Here is a 27,490-nt window from a genome sequence, read left to right on the forward strand (position 1 = left end):
GAGAGCGAAGCTCAACAACAACAAAAAAAAAAAAAAAAGGTGAAAAAATGGAAATTTCATGAAAGCAGATTGACGTCAGTTTCAATATCTGTGAAGAAACCTCCTCTCCGCCGTCAGTGTCAGTAGTCTAATGCTGCCAAATGTGCTTATGTGTGAAGGAGAGATTTGAAGAGGGGCATCACTTTTTCTCAGATGAGATTTTTGGAGTAAATGTTTCATTTTGAAAAGCCTTGACATTTTATGTTTTATGTTCTTTACAAATGAGTCATTTAATCTTTCTGTTTGTGTGCTTACACTCTGTAGCCACCATCATATTAAACGAGTTGAATTGGACCAGATCCTTGGAGGATGTTTTCCGGAAAAACAAAGAGGACGACCCCTCACTCCTCTGGCAGGTGTTCGGCTCCGCCACCGGATTGGCTCGGTATTATCCAGGTGAGTCCAGCTGGTCGTGGTCCAACTCACATCTCAGTGATTTCAAACTTCTTTTGAGAGCTTGGATTGGAGCCTCTTCCCAGCTGGTTTTGGCCCATGGGCCACATGTTTGACACCCCTGATATAGACACATTGACACCTGCTTATATACGCACAAAGGCAAGGATTTATTAATTTTATTAAACATGCATGTAACTTTAGTTACTTTCATTTTGTAAAGTTAAACTAATGAAAAAAAAACTAATTGCCCGTCATTATTCCACATGAAAGTATTGTTGTAGACGATGCCATTGCTTAAAATACGAGCGAGCAATAAAATGCATGTTGATCTGTAGTCTGAGAATCTAAATATAATTTGGTTATATTAATGGATTAGTCTGATTTGCCCACATGTGTGCGAGTATGTGTCGTCTGGACCTGATGGGCTCCTGATCTGTTAGTTTGGTCGACAGTTTGATCCCAAACTGTTCCTTTCTCGTCCCTCTCATTCCCAGCATCCCCTTGGATCGACTCGAGCAATTCAGCAAATAAGATCGACCTCTACGATGTGCGCATGCGACCGTGGTGAGTGGCACCACTCATGATGGGATATGCGGCTTTATGTCGTATCCAGTTGTTCGCCGCGAGTCGTTTATTGTTCGCTAAGGCTGACACATGACTCATTCACTGCATGTGTACATTTGTTTTGTGTGATAGGACATTTTATTTTCGAAAGCCGCATGTTGCATCGCCTACATAAGAGGACACACAAGCACACACTTCAAAACAATCTAATCCAGGTCTCTGGCCAAACCTGAACCCACTCATAAACAGATCAGAGCACTCTGATGATGAAGCCACTGCAGATCAAAGGATACCAATACGAAAGCTTCATTAGTCTCCTCAAAATAATTAACAACCTGGCCGGAAGCCACCAGTATGCTTTTAAGCACAATATTATATTAATTTGCGTCAGACACCCCGTCGGGTACTGACAAAAGACACACAACTGTATGTTGAAGAAATGAGAGTCGAGATAGGTAATTAAAGAAAAGAGCACTCCGATTGATTTTTCATGCAAATGATACTTGGTGATATTTGCTCAAAGGAAGATGAATGTGATGAGACTGCAAAATATAAAGTCTCCATCTTTGTTCGAATTAGTTTAAAAATGAACTTTTTTTTTTTTTTACTGTGTGTTTGCACCTTTTCTTGCACGGCATACATCACTTGTCTGTTTATTACTCACCAGGTACATTCAAGGGGCGGCCTCACCCAAGGACATGCTTATCCTGGTGGATGCGTGAGTGACGACCGTGATTCATCCTTTACAGTCGGACTTTATTTTCCTTTGCGGTGCCAGAAGGCCGTGACGCCAGCTTTGTGACGGGCTTCATCCCGCTGGGCGTCGCGCTCACGTGTGACACTGACGAACAAACGCAGCCAGCGTGCCGGACAACTTCATTATTTACAGTCCAGTTATCTCCCTCCTCTGATATAGGCCTGAAATCTAAAGTTATGGGAATATAAGCTATTCAAAATGGTTTGGACAAAAGTGCAGACTTAGATCGGATTATACAACCATTTTCACTTTAACACGTCCAAGTTGTCCAATTAAAGACTGAGAAAGATGGAGTTTAATAAAGGTACAAAGTATAGATGCCGGCAAGTTACTTTTATTCGGTGAGTGTTGGGCTGGTTAATCGCAGTTCCTGTGTAGTTTGGTACAAGAATAAGACACTTGATCCTCCCGGAGCAAAGTAGTTCTGTATCAATTTGCATGTATCTGTATGAAGATTCAGAAGAGAGTATCACTTTCTAGTACGGTCAATTATACATAAAGTATAATGACGCAGCAGTAGTAGTTAGTAGGTGGTGTTAAAATATGACATGCAGTCATCTTTTCATTATACTTATTGATGTACAGTAGGCCCATGGTAAGAATTGAGTGTATTGCCTGGAAAATGCATCAGTTAGATTCAACATTGCAATTTGTGACTAAGTGTAATAAGTGGCTAAAGACGAAGGACACCATGACTTCACAAGTCACAAGTATTATTTATTTATATTCTATTTCTTCTATTTATAGGTAATGACTTCACTCTCGACAAATGAAACTGTCCAGCTAACAAAGATCATACAACATGTATTAGTTTGATCAATATGATCAGCATGAGTCCTTTGATAGTTAAGAGTTTCATTGGTCTACGTCACAGTAAAGTTATTAAGTGTTATTACCAATAGAAATCCATAAAAATTATGAAAAAGTGTTTTTGTCAAACTAAATGGTGTAGCATTATCAGCATGAACCTTTTGACTCAGAAATCTGAGGGATTTTTTATATTTATTTTTTTGTCCACTGGGGTGGAGTTTCATTATAAACGACAGGCACGGTACACACTGGGGCAACGTAACCACGCAATGTGGTGAATGAAAAAAACAAATTGGTCCACTTGCATCTCTTAACACTGCACAGGTTATTGGCACACGTTGGATTAATGAGGCTCATTAAAAGCTGTGGCTGTGAGACTTCAGAGAAAAGGTCATTAAAGGAGCTGCGCTCCTCTTTTTTCCCCACTTTCTGTCATTTTTTATTCTTCTTCATGAAACATTTTAGCTATTTATTTATAGAGGGGTCTGAGTAGGACTCCAGTTTTGACAGTGTTGAGGTTTTCTTCTTCTTTTTATTATTATTATTAGAGACAGGATATGAATTGAAGTTCATGTTATAAATGATGATTACCAATCCTAGACTTTACTTTTATGAAAATCAGACAAAAAAATACAACAACTTGAATTTGCACTAATTTTGGAGACATAAAAATACAAGTTGGGAATCAGACATGTTTTTGAAATGTGGAAGCTATTTCCTATTCTATTCTATTGCTCTATAAAGGGTTAATGCCTCTGATTCACTTAAAGTCTACTGACTGTAATTGTTCCAGCCTTCTGGTGAAGTCGCTTTAGTCACGATGCAAGGACAAACGTTCCCTCCCCGCATGTCTATCCCTTCTCTCCCTCCAGAAAATGCTTGTTAAGACCTTTTTTGGCTTGCGGGTATTGTTTTGTTGGAAAATTCTAAATGAATAAATGAATAATAGAGAGAAATTCCCACAGTGATGTTATATCTTAAGATGCCGATGACATTTGATCATAACATCACTGTAACATTTACATTATGGTAAAACGTGCAGTTCTGTTCATTACAAACAAGAAAGTATGTTTATTTATCACTTTTTTTTAAAAAAAAACTCTATGTGTTTTTTGTATCCACCCTGTAGGAGCGGAAGTGTATCCGGTCTCACTCTCAAGCTCATCAAAACGTCCGTCAGCAAGATGCTGGAGACGCTGTCCGACGACGACTACGTGAACGTGGTCTATGTGAGTACCCGCGCTCGTCTCAGGGTCACTTCTGATTTTTGATTTTTATTTTTTTTCGCTCAAACCTTTGTCACATCGGTCAAACACTGATTAGAAAATGTGTGTTGAATGAGTTGAATCTGCAGGCGCGCTCATTGACGAACGTCAACATATTCATCTCTCAACTGTTTGAGTGACTTTGGCCTTATTTGAGTCATCGCTTTAAACACAGCTCTGACCTTTGCAATGACTTAATGGAGCACACATGGATGGATCTCCACCGTGGATGCATATGTTCATGGATGCACGCTCGTGTGCTCATTTGGCTGACTCAACATGTCTCTGCATGCATTTATATGTAGCTGTGTATGTGTCTGTATTATACGGTTGTATGTATGATAGGAGCATCTCCAGAGCTGCATCCAAGTATGTGTGACTAATCGAGTGAACACATGACACAGCTCGGGCAAGCCCTGAAATGCCAGAAGATAAATCTGACAAATGAGTGTGTGCTGCATTTAGGAGCCACACTCGAAATATGCAGCATATGATTTGGACTGGGGGGGGGGGGGGGGGGGTCGTCGTCAGTTAAAGCATTTCTGCATCCAGGCAATATGATGCAGATAAAGACGATGCATCACAGCTTCCTGGTCTGCTTGCTGTTCTGATAATATGCTTCTGTTGATCCACCTGTGGTCACGCATCAGTTCCCGGTAGAAGCATTGAAAGGCCCTGCAGCTGCTGAAGTGGAGTTAATTAGTTTATCAGTGGATGAAAAAGGTCAGCGAGAAGCAAGCACAACCAAACAAAAAGACTGTCGGTTGTATGTGTTAACTGCTGCAGGCTGAAAAATATCACACAGGTTTTGTTGTTGCATAGACGTGTGTTCTTGTCAAGCATTTGGAGGATGGGCTGAGGAAGCGAAAACCCCAATTTTTCAAACACAGCTCTTTGAAATAGACGAACGACAAGTATTCCAGAGTAAAATATAAAGTACATATGATGATGATGAAGATCTTTCTATCAATCATCATTTGTCTCTTCTGCTGATGGGAAAAAGTTCATTCGTGTTTTCTTATTTTACAGATTTGTTCACTGCAATTCATTTTACACTGCCTCACAGTCTCACTTTTATCGTGTGTTTTTTTTTTTCCTGAAATATTCCACACGGTTTTTGATTCACTCTTCCTTTTCTTTTTACGAGTTCTGTTTGTGGTTTTCTTCACGTCGTCTCCTCGGCTCACATGTGCGGGTGAACACATTTCCCTCCGCCTTAAAGCGATCATCCGCTGGTCTGCACGACCTCAAAGTCAATCAGTGTTTTTCTGCTCCGAGTCCGAGTTTCCTGTAATTTAATCAGTTGTTTCTATTTCTGTTGTCCTTTTCCAGGAACCTTGTTAAATCTTCCAATAAAACGTATGTTTTTATTTATCTATTTATTTTTTGTCTTATTCTAGGAGATCCAGTGAGAATATATTTGAAGTGTTGGAAAAGGCTTTGTTTGCTGCTCTGAAAATACCACATCATACAGTCTTAAATAATTTACAAATAGGCACTTAATAAGTGAAAGTTATTTGGCAATTAATGCAGATTTTGTTCTTTATTTACACATACTAGTATGTCATACACACCCACACACAGTATGTTGTTCTGAATTTTTGTTATTAATGCATTTGCGACATTCTGAGAAGTGTATTATTGGATAGATGATGTTCAAACTGAGTGTGTGTGTGTGTGTGTGTGTGTGTAGGAGTGTGGCTTCGGAGGATGAATGCCTTGGCAGTGTATGGCCCTGAGACGTCTGCCAGCATGTTGAATACTTGGAAACCGTTAAACGGAAAAGACCATTCTCCGGTGGTCGAAGGATGTAATTTCTTCCTGCTTCAGTACAAAGTGTTGCTGTTACTCGGTGACTCTTGCAATCACTGTTGCTTTGAAAACTCACTTAAGCTGTCACTCCTCTTGGTTTAACTTCTCTTTGTAGATGTTTTTCAGGAGGACGACTATAATTTAATCTGAAAATCCAATTCTCAAGTATCCACATTTGTATTAACATGTTAAAATTGATGTTTTTGTGCATCGTTTGTGTGTTTGCACATGTTTTGAACGTGATTGTGATTTGAGGGGTGTAGTCAAGACCAAAAACAGATGTTGGGTATTAATGAGCCATATCAAATCCCTCCATAGCGTGTGTGTGTGTGTGTGTGTGTGTGTGTGTGTGTGTGGGCAGGTGGGTGGGTGTGCATGATTTGATTTGGCTCCATCTGTTCGCCGACATTAACTATTCACCATTATTAACCTGAAATACTTCACATGTATGGTTGTTGTGAATGTGATCTAACCAGTTGCGGTAATCTCTGCCTCTGTGGCATATTATCCATCCATAATCATGCTCTTTGTTTTTTTACCTCCTTATGCCACTTGTTTGCACATCCCTGCTTTCCTTCCAATCCTTCCTTCTGCTCCTATAGCCCCCTTCGGTCTGTGCAGATTTGATTAAAACTGATTTCATTTGTTCATTTGTTTTACTTTAAAAAAAAAAAAAAAGAAAGAAAGAAAATGGAATCGCTTTAATCTCTTTGTTAAAATACTTCATTTTAATCGATCCTAAATCTTTAAGGGACACTGCATGTCTGTGCGACGAAGGCAGAAAAAAAAGAAAAAAGAAAAGGCCACATATTTAATTGGAAATATGTGCAAGTGCCTTCCCTTCCACTTCCCGTCATCCCTCCTTCCCTCTTCCCTTCAGTTCAACGAGAAGGCCACGTACGCGGCGTGCTTTCACAACCTGGTGCAGGCCAACGTGCGGAACAAGAGGATCCTTAAGGACGCCGTGGAGAACATCACTGCCAAGGGCATCACCAACTACAAAGGGGGCTTTGAGCTGGCGTTCAGCCAGCTTGCACAGGTAACGAGTCGGCGTGGACACGCTCGGTGAAACCTGCTTGGATGACAGTGATGTAGGAGGGTAATTGGCAGGTGCATTGTGGTAGTAACGGTAACTAATGGTGAAATCTGAATATGAAAGCAATGGCTTAATGCGGCTCATTTAATAAATGAGCTTTACGACATAACTGAATTCGTCATAGTCATTTAATCATGATTGTAATTAGAGTTTGTATCACATATTGATGGCTCAATCAGAGTAGTGGGTTAGTCAAGAGTGAGCATGTGAGGACCTCTACTGGTGGTTTTGAACATTGCAGCGAGAGTAAAACGTGTAAACAAAAAGACGAGGGATTTCCTGCAGCTGCTCGTGTAGGGTTTTTGTTTTTTGGTTTTTTTTCCTGCAGTCTCATTCACTTATCTTGAGTTGCCTGCTTGCCTTTGTATCTATTAGATGAATGTGTCCAGGGCCAACTGTAACAAGATTATAATGCTCTTCACTGATGGAGGAGAAGAAAGGGCAGAAGAGATCTTTGAAAAGTATAACCCAAAGCAAGCGGTAGGACTGTAAACACACGGCTTATCACAAAGCAGAACACGTAATGGCAGAACTCTTTTAATGTCGTATTTGTGCAACTCTTTCTCACCCTCCTAGGTACGCATATTTACATTTTCAGTAGGTCAACACAACTATGACAAAGGACCAATACAGTGGATGGCCTGTGCTAATAAAGGTAATTAAACATCAGTTCATCTTTCACTGGTGGATTTCTTCCTCTCACCACCTTGATTAAGATATTGCTGAACCAATATCAATGCAGACTAGTGAGAGGCAACTATGCATTTAAGTGAACACATAAAATACCTTCTAAAAGTGGACTTCTTTAATCCTAAAACAAAAACCTGTACTACTGTGTAACATTTGATCTTTCCTAAATGGTCACGACACAAAGTGGGCTACTTGAAAAGTACCTGACTTGTTTTATTCACATCATTTAAAAGGGGTGTTAGAATGAAAATAAGCATAAGTTTCAAAATTATGGCTTGAATATTCCTTTATTATTCCCACACTGGGGGGATTTCACTCATTAATATAAGTATATACATACACATCATATGAAGACTCAAGATGAATAGGAACACTTATAATCACATCTTTTCAAGCAGTCCTAATCCTATTATTTCATGTTTTTTACTGTACTGATTTAATATACCTTGATGTTATAGTTGAACATCGGCTCAAATAATAAAAGTACTCCCTCCTTTTAGGTTATTACTATGAGATCCCGTCTATTGGTGCCATCAGGTTGAACACTCAGGTAAAGGACACACTCATGTCGTCTTGTTATCCAGCCATGCAGTTGTGTGTTGTGCCCTCTTGTGGCTAAATGGCTGATGTGCAAGTGGCAAAACGCAGCTGAGGTCTTCCTGTGTCCCTCCTGGCAGGAGTACCTGGATGTTCTGGGAAGGCCGATGGTTAAAGCTGACAATAGGGCCAAACAGGTTCAGTGGACCAACGTCTACCTCGATGCGCTGGTACGTTATCTGTTACAACCGCTCCGAATTGTATGGCTGCACATCATTTAAGACAAGAGACCAGAGGAAATTATCTCTTGTCTGATATGGAGCTCTGCGGGAATAAGGAGGAAATCTGTTTCGTGTCATGTGAAGAATTGCAGATAAGTCATGTTCAGTTATAGTAAACATTTCCCGTCGTGTCATTCTGCTTAACGTAACTCTGATCTACTGGTGCTTGGGAAAGCGTGGGTTCCTTCACAAATGCTGCGTGGAGGCAGTTCTCTCGTGTTGCTTCTGTCAAAACGTTCTGTTAAGCGACTGTGTAGATAAGAGCGTAGACTGATAACATGAAGCCAAATGGTTTGGATACTGTCAGCTTCCATATCTCGACTGACCTCGTCAGCACCACAGACATTTTGACCTCAATATGTCTTAATGAAGATGGTTGGTTGCTTATATGATTCCATTTCTGTCTTTAATTATTTCCTTTTCACATAAATTACAGCTAGGGAATTTACATTAACTACGCCATGCGGATATGTCTGTTTGTCTCGGTATATAAAATAAATTGAATGTGTTTAATGTGTTACTCTTCCAGGAGCTTGGCCTGGTGATCACCGGAACTCTGCCTGTCTTCAACAAGACGAAAACGGGCTCAAAGGTATCGAAAAATACACTTTCAGGTTATTCTCTTGCTGATTTCATTTGATTTCTTATTTATTAGATCGAGTAAACATTAACTTTTGCACACCTTGGAATCATTTTTCAACTTTTTTCTTAGTTTGTTGGACAAATGGATCATTTATGTCTCGATTTTGGCCAAATAAATGATCAAAAACTTATTTTCAGTCTTTTTTTATGTCAAATCCCTTTTCTTTTCTTTATTTCCCAAAAGTGGTTTTAACTGTGCAATGACTTTTCTTTTTGATTTTTATCCATCGACATTGGAGTACACACGCAGCTTTGCGCACGTCTCTTTACCAACAGCAGCACAGAATTAGCGCCATGGAATATGGAATCAACTAGCAGCCTGACATCTGTTTCAAAGCGCCGTCGCCTTTCATTCATATTTTACGTGTTTATTCCCCGACTGTCTGTTGATTGATGATTTCATTCTGTCATCTCTTGTCTGCGTCAACTGAATTTATTGTATTGCTTTTACACTTAGCCCACAGGAGATCTTAAGTCTGTGGTTTGAGGATGCAAACATAATGTTTGCCAGGCCAGAAAATAAACACCCCAATGCTTTCAACTATTGTCTTATCCATTAATGCACTGCTTCTCTGCTGGTTCTTCCTTATAAGTTGTAGTGATGCTGAAGCGCTGGACGCAAGAAAAATGATCCAGTAGCTAAGTGTTTCAAGATGAATTTACATGTCTACCTATAAGAAGTCGAGGTTACGTCCACTATGACTGAAAACAAGTCTGGAAATGCCTCCTCAGTGACTCATTGCAGCACGTGGAGCCTTGTGGGGTTCGAACTGTCCAGATTTCTATTTCACCCCATTTCCTTGAAATCATTCAGTATGCACAGAGGGACTTGACTCATCCATAGAAAAAACAACAGGACTCAAACAGGGATCTTACAGTGACTTTTTCCACCGCTGACTGCCTTTTCAATTTTTTTCTTTTCTTCCCTTTCCTCCCTCAGAAGTCTCAAAACCAGCTCATTTTGGGGGTTATGGCTATTGATGTCTCGCTGGAAGATATCAAGAGACTGACGCCTCGGTTTACTGTAAGAGCATTTCCCACATGCATGTCCATGTTTAGTACAATGCTGAGGAATGTATGCAACAGATGTGTAATGCAGCACGGATATACTGAGACCTAAATGACCGAGAATATTCCCAGGAGGATCCTCTTTTTAACCTTTTAAACTCTTTTCTTCAACAGACATACACACATCAGCCATAACATCACAACCACTGATGGCTGATGTTCAGTTTTATCAGTGTTATTCACCTCAGCTGGGAGTTGGTGGGACATATTAGGTAGCAAGTGAACATTCTGTCCTCACATTTGCCGTGCAAGAAGCAGGAATAACTGCAAGCATATGGATTTAAGCGAGCCTGACAAGTTGTGATCGGTCTGCGGTGATCAGTATCTAACTGTGTTAGACCTTGAGAGGTGTAGTGGAGTCCATGCTTTGGCTGGGAATGAGTGGCCGGCAGTTTTAGGCAGGTGATCATAATGTTACGTCAGATCAGCTTATGTTGTTATTTTTCTCTCTTTTTGTTCCATAGTTTGGACCAAATGGCTACTACTTTGCCATTGATCCCAATGGATATGTGTTGCTCCACCCTAATCTTCAACCGCTGGTAGGCCGAGTTGCTCTTCTTCAATACAACAGCAATCGAATACTTCTCTTTTTTTACTGTGGACTGTCTAAAGCAGGAGTGTCAAACATGAGGCCCTCAGGAGGCTCCAATCCGAGACCCAAGCTGATATATCAGTGATGCCGCTCTGAAAGATAGCTTCCTCTTTTTTGGACATGTGTTTTGGAACAGAAGGTTTCATTTAAATGTTGAGATCATTGTCATTTTATTTAGTAATTGTTTGGTGTTGAGAACATATAGACATTTTCATCACATAAACTCTGCGCCACAAGAAAGAAAAACTTTAAATTATACTTTTAGTTAAACATTAAATATATCATAATTCACCTGTTATTAGGTGAGAAAATGAGACATTCTGATTAACGAGAGATTTTTTTTTTTTGGGGGGGGTGGAAACACAAATTCTCAGTCTTTCTGCAAACATTTGAAATGCAGGACCTAGTTTTAATAAACCAATTTATTACATTACTAAATGTTGTTTTGCAGAAATGCCAAGTAGGCTTTTGCTTTTGTCATGTTTATGTTTTTGGGGGAACTTAATTTTTTTTTTTGTCCTTTTTTGAACTTGTGGTCCAAGGATAACATTTGTGGAAGCAAAGGCAACATGTTACTCATTTCCATTTGAAACACACTTTTTCTGGTAAATTACATGCACACTGATTGGCTACATGTGACTACATTCACAAGCCAGAGAAATTGGTTTATAATTCATTCCTGCTCAAAGACTACAAAGTGTATGTTCTTTTGGATTCGAAAGATCAAAAGTTTTCTGGTCAGATTTTTTTTTTTTTTTTTTTGTATATCCTTGGTTCTCCAAGCCAGCTAAAATGTGAATGAAAGCGTGGGGTGATGACTAATTGCTTACGTTTCTGCACAGACTGCCAAGTTTCATGAACCTGTAACACTGGACTTTCTGGACGCCGAGCTGGAGAATGACATCAAAGTGGAGGTTTGGAAAACAGATGATTAGAACTTAATGATTAAATTAACTCGTGTATTAAAAAAAACAACTGAAAAAAACACAACCTCACTTTGTCAATGTAATTGTTTACCAAACAGATCAGGAAACAAATGATTGACGGACTAAAAGGAAATTATACTATATCCACGCTGGTGAAGTCTCAGGATGAGGTAATTGCATTTCGCTGGAGAAAACACTGGAGGAACATCTGTTTAGAAATGTACGTGCACTGACAGTGTGCTTGCTTTCCAAGCGTTACATCGACCAAGGTATGAGGACGTACACATTTGCACCGGTGAAGGGGACCGACTACAGGTAAACAAACATGCTTTCATAATGTTTCGGCCATAACAGCCCTATTGCATGCAGATAGCAAACTTTACGAGCCGCGCTGCAAAGAAACCCCAGATGTTTCCGATCGACACGTTTTGTCCTCGCTGAGATTGGCATGTGATCTCGAGTCCCGACACAATTGAAAGTCACTGAGGTGGAGCTATGGGATGTAAGTGTTCATAACTCTTTTGTAATGCTGAGATAATCCGTTCCTCCTGCAGGAAAATGCTTTGCAGTGGCACCATGATGCAATCCCGTGAATTAAAAAAAGAAGCTGTTTTTCTGTTGTTTCTTTTGTGCTCTCACCAGCCTGGCCCTGGTCCTACCCCAGTACAGTATGCATTACATCCGTGCCACGATTGGTGACACGATCACCCAGGCGAAATGTAAGTCTCCTTTTAAAATCACCTTGGCATCTTTTCCAACTCATGTACTTTCTATTCACAACACAAAAAGACACGATGCTCAGTGGAAAATTACTGCTAATTTTCTCCTAATTGTGAGGGTTAAGAATTACTCTCAGCTTGAGCGTCTTCTATATATATATATATCATCACACTTTCTCCCTTGTGGTGCAGGCCATCAAGCAGCAGGACAAGTTTCTCCCTCTTTAGAAAGCATGCAGTCATTAGTTCATTTATAGCAAAGTGCCCCACTCTGTGCTGGCGGTGTTCGTGCGTGTTCAAGTCAGCAGACGTATGCTCGGTCTCGGGTTATAGTCGATCACAGAGTCCATATATGTGTGTTGTCTCATGTCTCGGTTTTAGCCCTGTCTGTTCCCGCTAATAAAACATGTCATTGACTCATAATGTTACTCAACGGACAACTGTGTGTCTGGATCCAAAACGTTTGCACTGGTTCGGGTGTATTTAGAGTTTGGGATGTGAAGTTATTGTTAGGAAAACACTTAGTTGCAACAATTGCTCAGAAACACTCTGCGCCAACTATATAGACCAGCATATATGTGTGTATAAATTAACATACGGTGGTTTACTATGAATGAATGTAGATGAAAATAGAAAAGTTTTTTTTTAAACTGTAGGAAATGTACTTAATGCTGTGATGCTGATTGCAGTCCTACATGACCTTATTATACCTGTAATATCACTTTATATTTAAATTTTGCTTTTAATTATAACCTATTAGATCTCCAAGCCAGTTTGAGTGCCGCATACCTGCATTTGTAATGATTTAATTCAGTATAATTGCATTTGTGTGGTTCTGTTATGTGATGGAAACAGAAAAATGGCATACATTTCTATGAAAATACAACAGGAAAAAAAAACAACCATGTATTTCAGATTCACACAAACTGAAATAATAGATAAAAAGTGGGACTTAATTGGGAAAATATCTGATAAATTAGAGGATTGTATTTAATTGCATAGTGTTTGACACAAAACTGTTTTCGATTTATACATTTTTTGTTTTAGACAAATTGGAGCAAATTCATTTATCTATGCTTATGCAACATCTTCTGGTTTTTATTTTATAAAGTCAGCGTTGACAACTGTGTGTTTCCACATGATTACTAAAGGTCACAAAGCATTTTAACGATGAAAGATCATTTTGACCCAGTAGCGATGAGCTCAAACCAGATGTCACATTGGCGGCTTTAGAAGTGCTTTTCAAATTCGTCTACAATATTAACCCTGTGGGCACTGAACTCATAATACTGTGACAAGCAGCAGTGCTACATAAAAAAAAAAAGCCATAGTTACACATGGTATATTCCCTGATCTTGTTTTTATCTGCTACCAGTAGATTGCAGGCAGATGTGGCTTCGCTCCTGACGTCAGTCGTGGGTGTTTATATTCTGCGTTTTTGAAATAACAAGTTAAAAACTCGCCCTCTATGTAAGCGTGATGAGCTGGAGGAATAAATAGTGATTTACAGGAAAACACATCAATACAAGGAGATTTTTTTTTTTCACTGGTGAGGAACTTCCTGGTTCCGAGGGGGAATATTTAACTTCTAATAATGATCAGTGTCGAGTGAAACAAGAACATTCTGTACACAGTGACAGTCCACATGAGGCAGCATGCTGAGGATGTTGAGGCTTTGCTTTAACAAGGATTACAGAAGCGAGGCTGACAGGGAAGTGTTTGGGAGCACAAAACGACCCAAAGAACAGCGGGGGTCATGGTAAGAGGTACAAAAGAGGTCAATGACAAGAGAAAGTAAATCTACTGTGCAAATAAGTTCAATTTCAAATGCTGAAAGTGTGCTTTCATACCTTTGAATGTTTACTTTTATGTTGAATTTTACTGTAAAAAATCTGTAATCCAATATGGCCGCTGTCTTGTGCCATCACTATATGCAGATGATTCCATTACAATATTTCCATCACAAACTTTGGATCATATTGAATATTGGTTATTTATTTAAAACTATATTTTAAGTGTAATCTTGATACCAATATTGTTTATTCCCCCAAAAGAAACTTGTGGCACTTAAATCTTAGCCACATCATCATAATACCTAGGATTTTTATGACACATAGGATAATGTAAACAGTGACAGTACATCAACTGTAGAGATCAGCTCTTAAGAATTATGTTAATTTGGAACCAATCATGCAACTAAACATCCGTTGAATATCAAAAAAACAATATCCAGCAGTATATATATATATATATATATATATATATGTGTGTGTGTGTGGTAATTCATTCTTTAATGGCGTAGTCCATAGATATCTAAACATGCATCAGAGCAGTAGACACTTGATGAGTACATCGTAATGAGCTTCACTTTTTTCCCAAATGTCTTTTCAATCGTCCATTTGAGTTTCTTTCTTCTCTTAAACTGTTTCAGCTGATCAGCAAGAGCAGCCCTTCGACAACTCGACCGCTTCCTCAGGTGCACTGAGTGGACAAAATAAAAGACCATTAGATTAATGTCCCAATCTTAATTTCAATAATCTTAAAAAAAAAAAGAAAAGAAACTAACATTGAAATGTGCACTTTCATTTCCATCTGCGCATGCTGACAGTTCCCTTTGAAGAAAACTCACGTCTCCTCGTTTTTTGATTTACTGAGTTACTCTCATGTTTGAATGACTCACTCTTCACTGTTTAACAGTTACTGTAAATAACATATCTCGACTCTAGACTACAAACTGTTTGTGAAGGATTGCTACGTGTCTTAGTGTCGTAACACGTCATTGCACCCTTCTGATTCCTGGATTACCCGAAAAACACCTCTCGTGTTTTTCAGCAGTTGCTTACTCAAACTTTTAAGTGTTTCCTACTTTTGTATACAATATTCTTATTCAATGTCAGTTTGAATAAAATATTGTGAAACCTTGTTGGTTGATTTCCTTTCCTGCTCTCTTTTCCAATCCCTTCTTTCCCCGTCCTCCTCCTGACCATTCCCGGTGTGTCGGATCCCCCCCACCCCTCTGCAGCGTTTTTGGGCAAGTATCCTCCTCTTGTGCTTCACCCTCTAACCCCCCCCTCCTCCCTCTCATACCACACGCAGACTTTGGATGTAACTTCACTTCTTAACTTGGTTGATTTCTGTGTGGCTTTGCAAGCTCACAAACCGAGGAGCATTTTGTTCCGTCCATTATCTGTTTCTCTTCAATTACTGGCTTCTGATTAGTAATGACAATTCATGCTTTGCTGAATCCAGCTGGCCTTTGCCTTCGGAACCAGCGATTCGCATGCAATGCGTGCCCAAAGAGTGTCACACACACAGTGTGTGTGTGTGTGTGTGTCTGCGGCTGCATGTATGTATTTAACCCCCCACCTGTTGCAATGGCCCTCAGATGTGGTTTTGGCACTAACCCAGTGCAGCAGGAAGAACAGAGGACAGGATGTTTGTATTACCTAAAGGTGAAGCCATAAAGGAGAAAGCTGTGAGTCTGTACCCAAAACACGAGCCGCTGTGTGACTTTGTTTTCTTTGGTTTTCTCTTGTTTGACTCATACTGGGTTTTACAGCCTTTTTAAATAACTCCTAATGAAAGACAGGGTCTCTCTTAACACATTAGGCCCCCATCTATTCTGTCTATCCTTCTGTGCGCTTCGTCATTAGCTTAACCTCGTTTGTGGGTTCAGATTGAACGTTTACTGCAGCACAGTGATAGAGCTCGGTGGTCATTCTTGTGTGTGTTATATTCAACGAGTGTCAAAGTCGATGTAAAAAAAAACTAAAAAGCTGTCATGTATCAATTCCCACTTCCATTAGTCCTCGACTTGCCAAGCCAACGCAGCGTCTCTCCCGTGTTTCTGTGTTATGTTGAAATCCATTCGTGTTTGTGAGTGAAAATTTGATTGAATTTATAAAACTGACAAAAATGTCATCATCGGAGCACAAAGGCGTGCGAGAGTCCAGCAAATGTATTCAGTCGTCACTGCCCAAATCTCACCGCTATCCATCATTACTGGATACTTTGTTGGATTAGTGAGCACTGACCAAATATCAAAGAAAGACCACATGGGTGCAATTACTTCCCCAACTCTGACCACCAAAGAGGGAGTAGCCGTGTCGTCATGTGAAATTTTGCTGTGCAGTCAATGCGACGTGCTTTTGGAGAATGTCAAAGGAACACCGAGATCTGCGGTCAAGATCTCCCCATTTTTATTTTATTGTAATGCTGACACATCACAGACGTCTAGTAACACCACAGATTTACTGTGATCACCAAAAGAATGCTAATACTAATGCTAAAAACACAGACGTATCACTTAAAACCTTCTGGCCACATGTTAAGCCTCTCTCTGTGTTCCACATCGGCACCGTCCCCATTTACATCCAAAGACCTAAAACCTTTTGTTCAGAATGCAATATTTCTATTCAGGGCTCGCTCTGTGAATAAAATATTGTCACCTTTAACCCCTGTGGTTTTTTTTTTTACCCTGTCCCCCAACCCTCCCCTTTCTCCCCCCCCCATCTCGTCTTTACCTCCCTGGGGGATGATCCTCTTGTTCGCTCACTTTCTCTCTGCTGGGATTTTTTCCACTCCAGGGAAAGATGGCAAGTATTTTTCTCTTTACTTTCATCTCTCTCCTCCTGTTTTCGGGCCACGTCGTGCTTCAGCCAGTTCGTCTGGCTAAAGCCGACTCCCACCCCAACTTCTTCACTACCGGATTCTCAGGTGTACGTGCAGCGCCGTGCTCCTTTATTGTGTTAGTTGTCCGCGCAGTTTAAGCTCTCAGAACATTTGCTTCTACTTAGTGCAGCTATGTGAAGTGGGTGATAAATCTAGCCTCCGTTTTCTTTTATTCCAGAACCCTTAACTTTATATAGGCCACACACGGTCAGAAATGTGCAGATATGACACTACAGTTTGTGGTCTCTGTGGGAGTTTTGTCTAAACTGTACTGTTGAATATTCAGCAAGTGTTGCACTGTACTCCAGTGGAGCAACACCTCTTCTATACTTTCAGTTCAATGTTTAGAGCAATACCCTCTCTGGTATTAACCTACGTGACAGGAAAACTCATCGTATTTTAAACTTACCACCAGTTTCTGAAAGCTTGCTGGCGGACAAGTTTGACGAATACGGCTACACGTTTATCGCGCCCAGGTAAGATACGTACATTTTTGTACTTTCCGCTTGATGTTTTTCACTGATGTTTGACAAAGGTGGTTTTGATTTCCCCGCAGAGTTTACTGCAAGGACCTAAAGCCACCAGAGAAGAACTCCAACAACACTGAGTTCCTCATGGATTTTAACATGTACATCGACACAAAGACTCCAAACAATCCTATGTGTATGTATCCCAAAAAAAAAAAAAAAAGTTTCTTCTGTCCTCCAGAAACAAAGTTCATATGCCAGGGATTCCGCCAGGGAAAGTGTTAAGCCCAAAAATATTTGCTCTAGTATGTTTATGTGAATAAATCTCAGACATCTGGCTCAGTATTAAGGTGTGCATTGAACATTGAAGGGAATTGCGCCAACCAAAATGTATTCCCAGAGGCCTCCCTCTGCAGTCAAATGCAGACCCGGCTGGAGGGTTTGGTGTGCATGACCAGGCAAAGCTTTTTGTAATGTGGAACCCCCTGTGTTCATGTTACCCATTTTGATGCTAACTCTAAAAGTCTGACCATCACACGCCTGACTGCACATGTGTGAGGCACGTCAAGCTTAGATGTGACACACACGCCCATGCGCGCACAATATTCACCAGTAATATGCCTTCCACACCCCACCTATAGCCGCTCGACCTCATCCAATTACTGTGTGTTTGTGAGAAAGAGCAGGACACGTCAAGCCGAGAGCGCGAGCGGAGCAATAAAACACAAATCAGAGGCCAATGGACCTTCTCCCTAACATCTGACCAACGCATTAACATCCTTGCCATTTCTTGCATACGCTCAATGATATGAATCGCTGGTTTTTGGGGGGTATTGAGTAAAACAAAAGGTCCCCTGGTCTTTATAAAAGGGCTCCATTAATATGCTCCATAGTTCAGTTTGATGGTTTGCGTTTAAAAACTCACTTCAAACGTCTCGACGTGATCGATCCAATAAAACTTTTCACTCAATTTAGATATTACTTTCAGTATTATTGGCTGCTAGTTTAATGGAGTCCGTGGAGAGTGCGGAGGTAGTGGGAGCGAGGAGCTCGGGCCCATGTGGACTCTCGGCGGCTCGAGCGTCGTTACACGCCTTGCTTGGTTAAGCCACTGCAGTGGCGAAGAAGTTGAAGTACATTAGGAATTCCTCGGCTGCCTCCAATAAAGAATCTCTAATGAAAACCACTGCACGGGGAAGGAAGGTGGAGAAGGAGGGGAGAGAAAGTGTTGCACCAGCTGTTTTCTCTGATGTGTGTGGTGTGTCATAAAGGTTGGAGGAGGTGGTGGGTGTGTATCAACGAGCCTCGATGTTAATGGACTGGAGCGGGTCGTCAGAGGGTTCAAAGTGGCAGGCACGGCCTAAAGAGAAAGTGGGCGAGGGGCGAGCAGCTTTTATCGGCTGTTACGTCTGTCATGTGGTCTTGTAGGACGTCTGCAGAAAGATTTTCTTACACCTTTTACCAACCTGTTAGGAACACCCATTAACAATGGTGAAATAAATATAGATATTTTCATGACCTCCAAGGGTTCGGCTTGCCGTTTTGAACAACCTAGAGACTCTAAAGCCAACTCAGAAGGTAATATGTTGATGTTTTGCTCTTCAGGCAATGTGGAGCTGGTGAACAGATTACTCCTGGACGCTGGCATTACCTCAGACCTGATCAAGATTTGGAGATTAAACGAGCTGCAGTGAGTGAAACGCCAATATTTGGTGTTTGATAATGAATGTCCAAGTGGAAAAATGGACTACAGATGGCTCAAGTATTTCAGCACCGACCGTAAATGTCAAACAGGCAGAAATCACATTCCAGATTTTTGTAACTGTATGTTTTATAGCTTTATTTTCTCTGCTCGTCAGGCATGGTGTCCTGGCCAGATTTGTTGCCACTGATGGAGGGATCACACGAGTCTACCCCAAAAGGTATTTGTCAAAAGATGGAGGAGGGTGGGTTGATTTAGGAGCACAGGAAGAGGTGGATAATATGTTTGGGATTATCTGATAAAGAAATATGGTGCGGTCTGCTGAGAGAGGTAAAACGTGCCCGTGTAGCGCTTGATCTTTCAGAAGTTATAGCATCAAATAATTTGCTGAATTCTAAAACGTCCTTTAGTCACTGCCAGTGTCTGGTTCATGGGGGTAAAGGTCAAACCAAGTGGCCTCTTATTGGCTTATTTATCTCCAGGGCTTTCCCTAGGACGCTTTGGGCTTTCTTGGGCCAGGCTAGATATTGACGAGTTAGTTTTGGGACTTTGCTTGATAACCTACCAGCGAAACATGATTATGGTACAACACACGAAAAATATCACGTTTAAAACTAAACTAAAGAGCTGAAGCAGAGATTCTACTTCACTGTAGATGTCAGAAATTGTCACATTAACAATGAATGATAATGAAAAGTTCAACCACTGAAGGTAGAAGGAAGGTAGGAAGTAAAGACGAAAAGTAGAGGAAGTCAACATATGGGGTTGTTTTTTTATAATGCATTGAAAGAAAAATTATTTATGGAAGAAATGTACAAATGGATAAAACACCATTCAGAGACGAGGCAATTCGGTGCTTTACAGGAAATAAAGGAAATCCATTAAAATAAGGCGATTAAGAATCTTAATCTTAAACCATTAATTTTAGGACTTACATTAAAACACTGATTAAGAAAGGCATAAAAAATAAAACTAATATGTAAGCTTTATTAAGATAATTGGAATAAAATGAGAAAAATATGTTGTTTTATGGAAAGCCTGAGCAAATATTAGTGTTCTACGCCCTGATTTAAAAGGTGTCAGTAAGTTTGTTCCTGGAAAACCTGAAAGACTGACATGATGGAGGTGCGGCCACACATGCCCATCTTGAGAAGAGGAGGAAGTACTTCCTCTCGTGGTGCCATGTGCCCGAGCAGAGCTGCCTGATTGTGTGAGGAGTCAAAGGGAGGGCCTACTTTGATTGGAATTGGCTAAACCCCCAATTACACGATATAGGGTTTGATTTCTACACTCCAGAAATATATTTGTACACTCCATATTCATGAAGAATATTGTGAAGATGAGTCTTGTAAAAAAAACAAAGACAGAAAGTATCTTTTAACAAAAATGACTGTGTCCCTCGAGGATCAGGATTGTCCACTTCTGCATTATGGGATGAGTTGACGTTTGTCAATGAGAGGTTTGATAATGGCATCGTGTTCGTCTGTGTGTCTTTTTTTCCGGCAGTGCTGGGCTGAACTGGAAAGAAGAGGCAGAGACGTACGAGTCAAGTTTCTATAAGCGCAGTCTGGACAACGACCTGTACATCTTCACTCCAACACCCTACCAAGCCACTGAGAACAACAGTGAGTGAGAGACTATTGCATGATCGGTGTGAGAGGATTTATATAGTCTGCAACTGTCATAACGGTTTCAATTACGGCTTTGCATTAAAGCCTGATTTATCTTTTCATTGATTCTCCATTAAACTTGAAAAATCTTAGAAGAATGTGTTTCTATTAAACAACTACTACATTAACCCTCTGCTTATTTCGTTATAAGTAAAAAACCCTTTGAGAAAAGGCAATGAAGTGGGTTTCTCTTATTTAAGTCTTGGTTGACATATAACAAACGCCTGCTATTCGAACACAATACAATTCTGAAATACCACTTTTGCCTTAATCAAATAATAACTCAACATTTTTATGTTGTTGGAGTCTAGATTTAGCACACGTGTGTTGAATTACGCTGAGATTTACTAGATTCGAGCTGTTCTTTCAAGGTGATTTACGCCGATGTCACAATAGCGTGGGGACACAATCGGGCCGAAGTTTAAAAAGTGGTAACTTAACTCAGCGAGGGAGCGTGTAATGCAAAAGCCAATAAACGTTTTAATAAAAATGAAATGTGTATACAGTCTCTGTACAGTGTTTCCTTTGTTCTTCTCGCAGCAAATGACGACTCGGTGCTCGTGAGCAGAGCCATAAACCTGAAGATTAACGGTATCACGCTCAAGCCAGCTGGTGAGGACACACACAAGTACAGACAGGCACAAATTGTATTTACATGCTTAAATCTTAGATCTCAAATTGTGTCTTTTACTCTGCCACCTGTACGTAAACACGCTCACTCTCACTGTCGTGCTTTGTATTTGCAACCCTATAGCCTGAACTGAATTCGTGCTCCTATATCTCAAGACACGCCCTCAGTCTCTTATTTAATGGCCACCTCACCTCATTTGTCTATTTCTCCCTCTCAGTCTGACACATACACACAAACACACTTACACAAACCGCACATCAAGTTGTCTGGCGGCCTGTGATCGTTTGCCAAGTTTGCATTTTCTAAGTTCAGAGTGTAAAGTTTACACGGAGGTCCAATATGATCGAGGACGTCTGGCTTTTGTGTTTTGTCCCAGTGGTCGGTGTGAAGCTGGACATCGGGTCGTGGATGGCGAGCTTCATCAACACCACGTACAAGACGAACGTAAGTAGATTAGATGTGTGGGGAAAACCGAAATGTGCGTACGCACTTGATCCAAAACTTGTCATCAATCCGCTCTTCTGTTCTTAAAGTGCAACGATGAGATCTGCGGCTGTCAGAGAAATGACGAGGCGAGTGGTCCATATTCATATTTTCTATAATTACTTATATTTACAGGAAGTCGGCGCTGATTTTATCTCTCTTTGTAATTACAGTACGTAGATTGTGTGATACTGGACGACGGTGGCTTCCTGGTGATGTCCAACAGAGATGAATACATCAGTCAGGTGAGCCTCCACTTTTAACTCACAAGATCATTTGAGCTTGTGAACAAGATGCATCATCCAGCCATCTTCTTCACCTGCTTCACCATGAGGAGGGAAGCAAATATGGACATTTCACCAATCCATTGTGTGGCTGACACGGAGAGATGACTGTCCTCACATAGATGTAATCTAGACTCACTAATATGCCACTAAAACAACACAACAATTATGCTCTTAGATGTTAGGTGGGCGTGGAAAAAAACCTACACATGACCACTTACTACCATGCGTGCATCATATAATCAGTGTATTTATTTAATCAATAAGCATCCCAAATAAGACACTGCTGTCAGGCACGTTCTAGAAATGACAGCCACAACCTTTGACTTCTAAATATTTCTCTACTTAGTTTGGTCAATTTGTGTCCATTCAGCTATCTGACCGTCATGGCGTTACTCCTTGTTCACTTTGTTCAATTAGTTTTCTTAATCTTCTTAATTTGTTGTTATTTTCATGATATCGGTGCCCATAGAAGTGAAATGACGAAGAAAAACAAACAATTAAATAAGAAGTGGGACACGATTAAAAAAAAAAAAAAAAAGCAATCATAATATCAGTTCAGCCGACACACCCACAGTGTGAACAAGAACTTTTCCCATGCAAAACATACAAAAGTCTGCAAGCAAATTATTCCCAAGAGCTCTGAGGAAATGCTGCTGCAGAGTCCAACAGAAGGCTAGAAACAATCCGGCCGCTCGCCAGCGCACTCAGCAATCCTCCAAACTTCCAACATGTCCACTTGTACCATTCCTGGCGTCGCACAGGCAGTCTGTCAGAGGAACCTTCAGCTTTCGATTGAGGACCTCTCGGTAAACTTCGCATTTCGCTGTTTTACAAATATGTCAAGGCTCAGAAGTCCAAACTGTTTCCAGTATTAACAGACCCGCCGCCTTTAGATCGGCATCCCAGGGGTAAACTCGGGGCAATTTCAAGGACCTGTAGTTTTTTTTTCAAGATGGCTACACGTAGTGCAACATGTGAGCATAAACAGTGTTTTTGTCTTGTTTAAACAGCATGTAGAAGACTGTCTACCGTTTTAATGACTCATACTTTCTGCTCTGCTACAGTTTTGTCCGTACAAGTGGAGGTTTGCTGTTCTTTTGGGTGAAATATAACATATTGCAAAATATATCTCTTGAATCCACACTGTTTTTTTGGGTTGTTTTTTTTAATGAACATTACAAACTGTTGCCTTTATTGTCAAACACTCAGAAGATCTGAGGCAACCAGAAAGCAACAACCGCTGGTTCGCCACATGGATGACCTTCTGAGATTGTGTGTGTATGCAGATGGAGCTCAGATCACAAAGCTGAACATTATTAAAAACGTCCGCAGCATTGTTCAATCATGTGGTGACTGAATGCAGTTCAAGGTCTCCCGAATTGATGTGAGCATTGCAGCTAAAGTGACATGACTTCCACCTCATTAACATCTGTAGGGATGATTGTCTGGAAACAAAAACAACAACAACAACAACACAGACGCCACGGACATGTCCATTGAGTTCATTTCTGACCTTTAATTCAAGGGTGTCAAACATAAAGCCTGTGAGCCAAAACTGGCCTGCAGGAGGCTCCAATCGGGCCAAACTACCAAGAAAATAAAATAAATAAATAAAAATTTCAGCTCTTGGGAAACTTTGTCTTCCTTGTGCACACCTGGGTTTCCTCCAGGTACTCTAGTTTACTCCCACAGTGAATTTGAGTTTAATTGGTGACCCTAAAATGCCCGAAGGTGCGGCTTCTGGTGACCTCTGGATGAAGCCATGTAGAAAAAAAGATGGAAGACTAGAGGAAAAGGGCTTTTGTTTAAATATGGGAATGGTCGGATAACACCTGATCAGTTTCCATGGCAACAGAGGAAACTTTTCCTAAAACACAGCCGAAGCTAGTTACTGGTAAAATGACCATCATGTAAATGTTTTCATTTAGAAATGCCTATGAATACTACACCTTCAGACTACCGGAGCTTTGATTAATGCACTGAAATTAAATCTACACTGCTCATAACCTAAACAAGAACCCACTTTGTCCTGAAGGGTTACAACCTGTTCACAATCCTTCATCAGTCTCAAATTGCCCTTCTCGATATTAGTAAAGAATGAAAACACAATTTGACCCGTTGTTTCCTACCATTAACTGATACGAACCCAAATCCGAAAAAAAAAAAAAAAAAACCCGCACCTCTCGACCCCCTGGTTGTGCTACACTGTGCTAACAGTGGGCCCCCGCCGTCGTCTGAGTAAATGTTTTTCATGCGGCCTCAGCTCCTTCCTAATCAGGGCCCGGCGTGCGCTGGATAAATCAGTTGCCCTCTGAAGTTTGGCAGCAGCACTAAAACTCAGAGACCTTGTTTGGAAAAAGACTGTGTGCCCTCAATCATATTTCCTACAGGAGCAAAGTTTCTCTGAAAGCTTCTCGCCTTCTCTCCCGCTTTATGTCTTTCTCGCTCCTGCTCAGGGCTTTTCTTTCTCCAAAAAAAAAATAAGAAAACCCTCGGGGAGTCTGCAGCCAACAGGGCAGTGACTGTTAATTCATTATTTGTGTTATTACACAGGGAAAGATGAGAAGGCCTGCCTTTACCTTATAGATTGGAAGATTTATATATCCTTTGGCTGTTGGAGGAAAGTGGAATGGATATATGGAGGGCGGCTTGTTAACACTGACCTTACAAAAGGCAAAGGAAAAGGATAGTTTGCATTTCCTCGTGGGCGCACACACACACACACACACACACGCACACACACACACTTGGATGGGTGCTACTTACTGTACAAACTCCCTCCTGGATACACAAGAACTTAAACGCTTCCATGCACGCGGTCGTGTCACACCTCTGAGATGCCGAGACAAACTACTTCCTCGGGGTGGAAATTTACGGTCGTCTGGTGGACTGTGTTAATCAGATTATTCTGAAGTCTATCATCCTGGTCCGGGGGAGATTTACAGCGTGTCAGTGTCCGTTCGCTGTGAACACATATATGCACTCTCAATGCTTTTGTTCATGCTTAATATCATAAGAAGCATTATTTTTTTTCTTCATTACAAAATGTCAATGGTTCTTTGTTTCTGATATTATTCCCCCTTTTCGGGTCGAAGAGGTCAAACCCCCACTGGCAGCTTTTACCTCCGAGCCCTCAGACATGTGTCTTTTTATTTATATCATAAAAAAATCAAATGCCATGCTGCACAAATGCATTGAAACCGCCTCTACCCCTTATCCCCCCCTGACATCAGATCGGGCGTTTCTTTGGAGTAATCGACCCGATCCTCATGAAAAACCTGGTCAACTCGTCCCTGTTCACCTCCAAGAGCACCTACGACTACCAGTCGCTCTGTGACCCCGAGAAAGAGAGCAAGGCGGCTGCAGGCCTGCGATCCGTCTACGTGGTGAGTTACATAAGCCAGAGACCGACTACACACACACACACAATTTCACATGCGCACACCCACGCTGTGCATGTTCACACCTTTTTGATATCCGTACGTATACATTTACTCGTTTCCCAATATGACCAGAGGGGCAAATACAAGAGCAGCCAGTCGTGCTTGGAGCTACACTTTAAATCGCTCACACACATTCACAGAAACACACACACACACACACACACACACACACACACACACAGACCATCGCTCACAGGGGAGCCATAAATCTGGATCTAGCAGATGAGAAGGGAAACAGAGGGTATGGTGAAAGCGTTAGAGTGGGGAGTTGCAGTCGCAGTAACAGGATTAGGTGGTCCGGCGTGCTTGGCTAACGCGGCAAGCGATGTAGAAACCGGCGCTGTTTTTCATCACTTCCAAAACGTCTAACTTACAGTGAAATGATGCAAATTGTCTGCAGGCATTACAGTGACGGTGATGAATTTCCCCTGATGCTGAAAGGTTTATATTACAGGGAGTGGTAATGAGCTGATAACTAGTAAAAAAAGAATTTTTTTTTTTTTTTTAAAGTATTCATAGTTTCAGAAATCCAGGGCAAGTGAAACTTGTACTTTCCCAGCTGGACCATAAATGTGTACAGAACGCTTGAGTGGCCAAGGTGAGATGAAAGATTGCAGATTTTTTGTCCTGATCAAAGACACTGTCAACAGTCAGTGATGCCTCTAACACGGTTAGTTGGGACTCCTTGATGACTCAAGCAGCCATCAAGGAGTGAAGGAAAAGAATACAGGCCTGATTCACCAAAACAAGGCCCTCGCATGCTAACCCTAATCAAAGCAGCATGCCGGGGCCTTTATTCAAACCGTGTGCTACTTTGTTTTCTCACTGCTCCTTTGTTTACATATTTATCCTCACATCTGTCGAGGAGGATTGCGTTCTAATTTCCTCCCAAAAAGGGAAAATCTCTGACCGGACCTTTTGGTCTTTGTGCCTGGTAAAGCCGATCCGTCTGCAGCCACTGTAAACATAAACAGGATGTTCGGAGTGGCTCGACCAGCTTTAAATGATTTGTTAAACTCTACTTCATAAGTCCGATTAAGTGGTTTGCTGATAAAAATCCTCATTTTTTTTGTCCCTCACAGCCTACCATAGCAGATATTTTGAATTTAGGATGGTGGGCGACAGCTGCGGCCTGGTAAGTCCATTTTCTTATTTAGGTTTTTTTTTTGTTTGTTTTTTTTGGTCACATTTTCTAATGTGTTTAGCATTAGTGTCATCCTTTTTTCCCCCCCAGAACAGAAATATACAGTATAAAAACCAGCATTGTAAGTCCTTAAACCCAGATTCTAATGGAAAGCAGGCAAGAGTTTTTTTTTTCTTTCCTCCAAATGGACATATAGCATCTGTTTAATAGCTGAATTGTTCCCAAGACAGTCGACATTCCACAAAATCTTCTCCTGATTTATGCTCCTTCCCTCCGTCCTGATGTCATTAACAGCTTGTTTTACAATATGTCCAATAAAAATGGATCTTAAGAGGGAATGACCGTGTGACCACATATATGAATTTGAGCTTTTTTAAATTAATTTCTAAAATTAGAAAGAAATCTGCCTTCAGGGCCCACACACACACACACACACACATACACAAACATACACACGGGCTGTTGGTTTAGTTTTGGTTTGCGTCAGCAGTCGCACAGATGATTTATTGTAGAATACGTTCCAATGAATCCAGACATTTTTCATCTTTGGGACTTGCTTTTGCTCTCAGGTCAATCCTGCAACAGTTGCTGGTCAGCATCACATTCCCTAATTTCCTGGACGCAGGTGAGCACTCATCAATTTCATACATCGGAAAGGTTTTAATCGTGCTTTTTTTTTTTCTTTATGGCCCACTTTGTGCAGCTCAAATGTCCTCATGGAGATTTAATTGTTATATATGTGCATTCTTTCCCCCCCAATTCTTTTTTTTACAAAGCTAGTTTTCTGTCTTAAAATCT

At 40.8% G+C, this 27,490-nt stretch overlaps 1 protein-coding gene across 2 annotated transcripts in view; it reads left to right on the forward strand.

Annotated features, from left to right (window-relative positions):
* cacna2d1a (calcium channel, voltage-dependent, alpha 2/delta subunit 1a) overlaps positions 1–27,490 on the forward strand; it is a 92,665-nt gene that overhangs the window by 55,986 nt on the left and 9,189 nt on the right. The window contains exons 7-35 of one of the 2 annotated variants that reach the window (XM_080491623.1): positions 304–435; positions 930–999; positions 1,667–1,717; positions 3,696–3,795; positions 6,524–6,682; positions 7,115–7,219; positions 7,316–7,394; positions 7,930–7,979; positions 8,107–8,196; positions 8,777–8,839; positions 9,830–9,913; positions 10,422–10,496; positions 11,392–11,463; positions 11,574–11,645; positions 11,729–11,790; positions 12,118–12,194; positions 14,626–14,679; positions 17,281–17,341; positions 17,422–17,528; positions 18,938–19,022; positions 19,192–19,254; positions 20,541–20,659; positions 21,245–21,316; positions 21,712–21,779; positions 21,869–21,907; positions 21,992–22,063; positions 25,339–25,491; positions 26,631–26,683; positions 27,262–27,317. In XM_080491623.1, the coding sequence (XP_080347749.1) occupies positions 304–435; positions 930–999; positions 1,667–1,717; positions 3,696–3,795; positions 6,524–6,682; positions 7,115–7,219; positions 7,316–7,394; positions 7,930–7,979; positions 8,107–8,196; positions 8,777–8,839; positions 9,830–9,913; positions 10,422–10,496; positions 11,392–11,463; positions 11,574–11,645; positions 11,729–11,790; positions 12,118–12,194; positions 14,626–14,679; positions 17,281–17,341; positions 17,422–17,528; positions 18,938–19,022; positions 19,192–19,254; positions 20,541–20,659; positions 21,245–21,316; positions 21,712–21,779; positions 21,869–21,907; positions 21,992–22,063; positions 25,339–25,491; positions 26,631–26,683; positions 27,262–27,317 (2,343 nt within the window). The remainder of the gene's footprint in view (positions 1–303; positions 436–929; positions 1,000–1,666; positions 1,718–3,695; positions 3,796–6,523; positions 6,683–7,114; positions 7,220–7,315; positions 7,395–7,929; positions 7,980–8,106; positions 8,197–8,776; positions 8,840–9,829; positions 9,914–10,421; positions 10,497–11,391; positions 11,464–11,573; positions 11,646–11,728; positions 11,791–12,117; positions 12,195–14,625; positions 14,680–17,280; positions 17,342–17,421; positions 17,529–18,937; positions 19,023–19,191; positions 19,255–20,540; positions 20,660–21,244; positions 21,317–21,711; positions 21,780–21,868; positions 21,908–21,991; positions 22,064–25,338; positions 25,492–26,630; positions 26,684–27,261; positions 27,318–27,490) is intronic. The other variant, XM_080491624.1, reaches the window with a different exon arrangement.

Source organism: Lipophrys pholis (assembly GCF_963383615.2).
Source record: "Lipophrys pholis genome assembly, chromosome: 22".
NCBI classification, from domain to species: Eukaryota; Metazoa; Chordata; class Actinopteri; order Blenniiformes; family Blenniidae; genus Lipophrys; species Lipophrys pholis.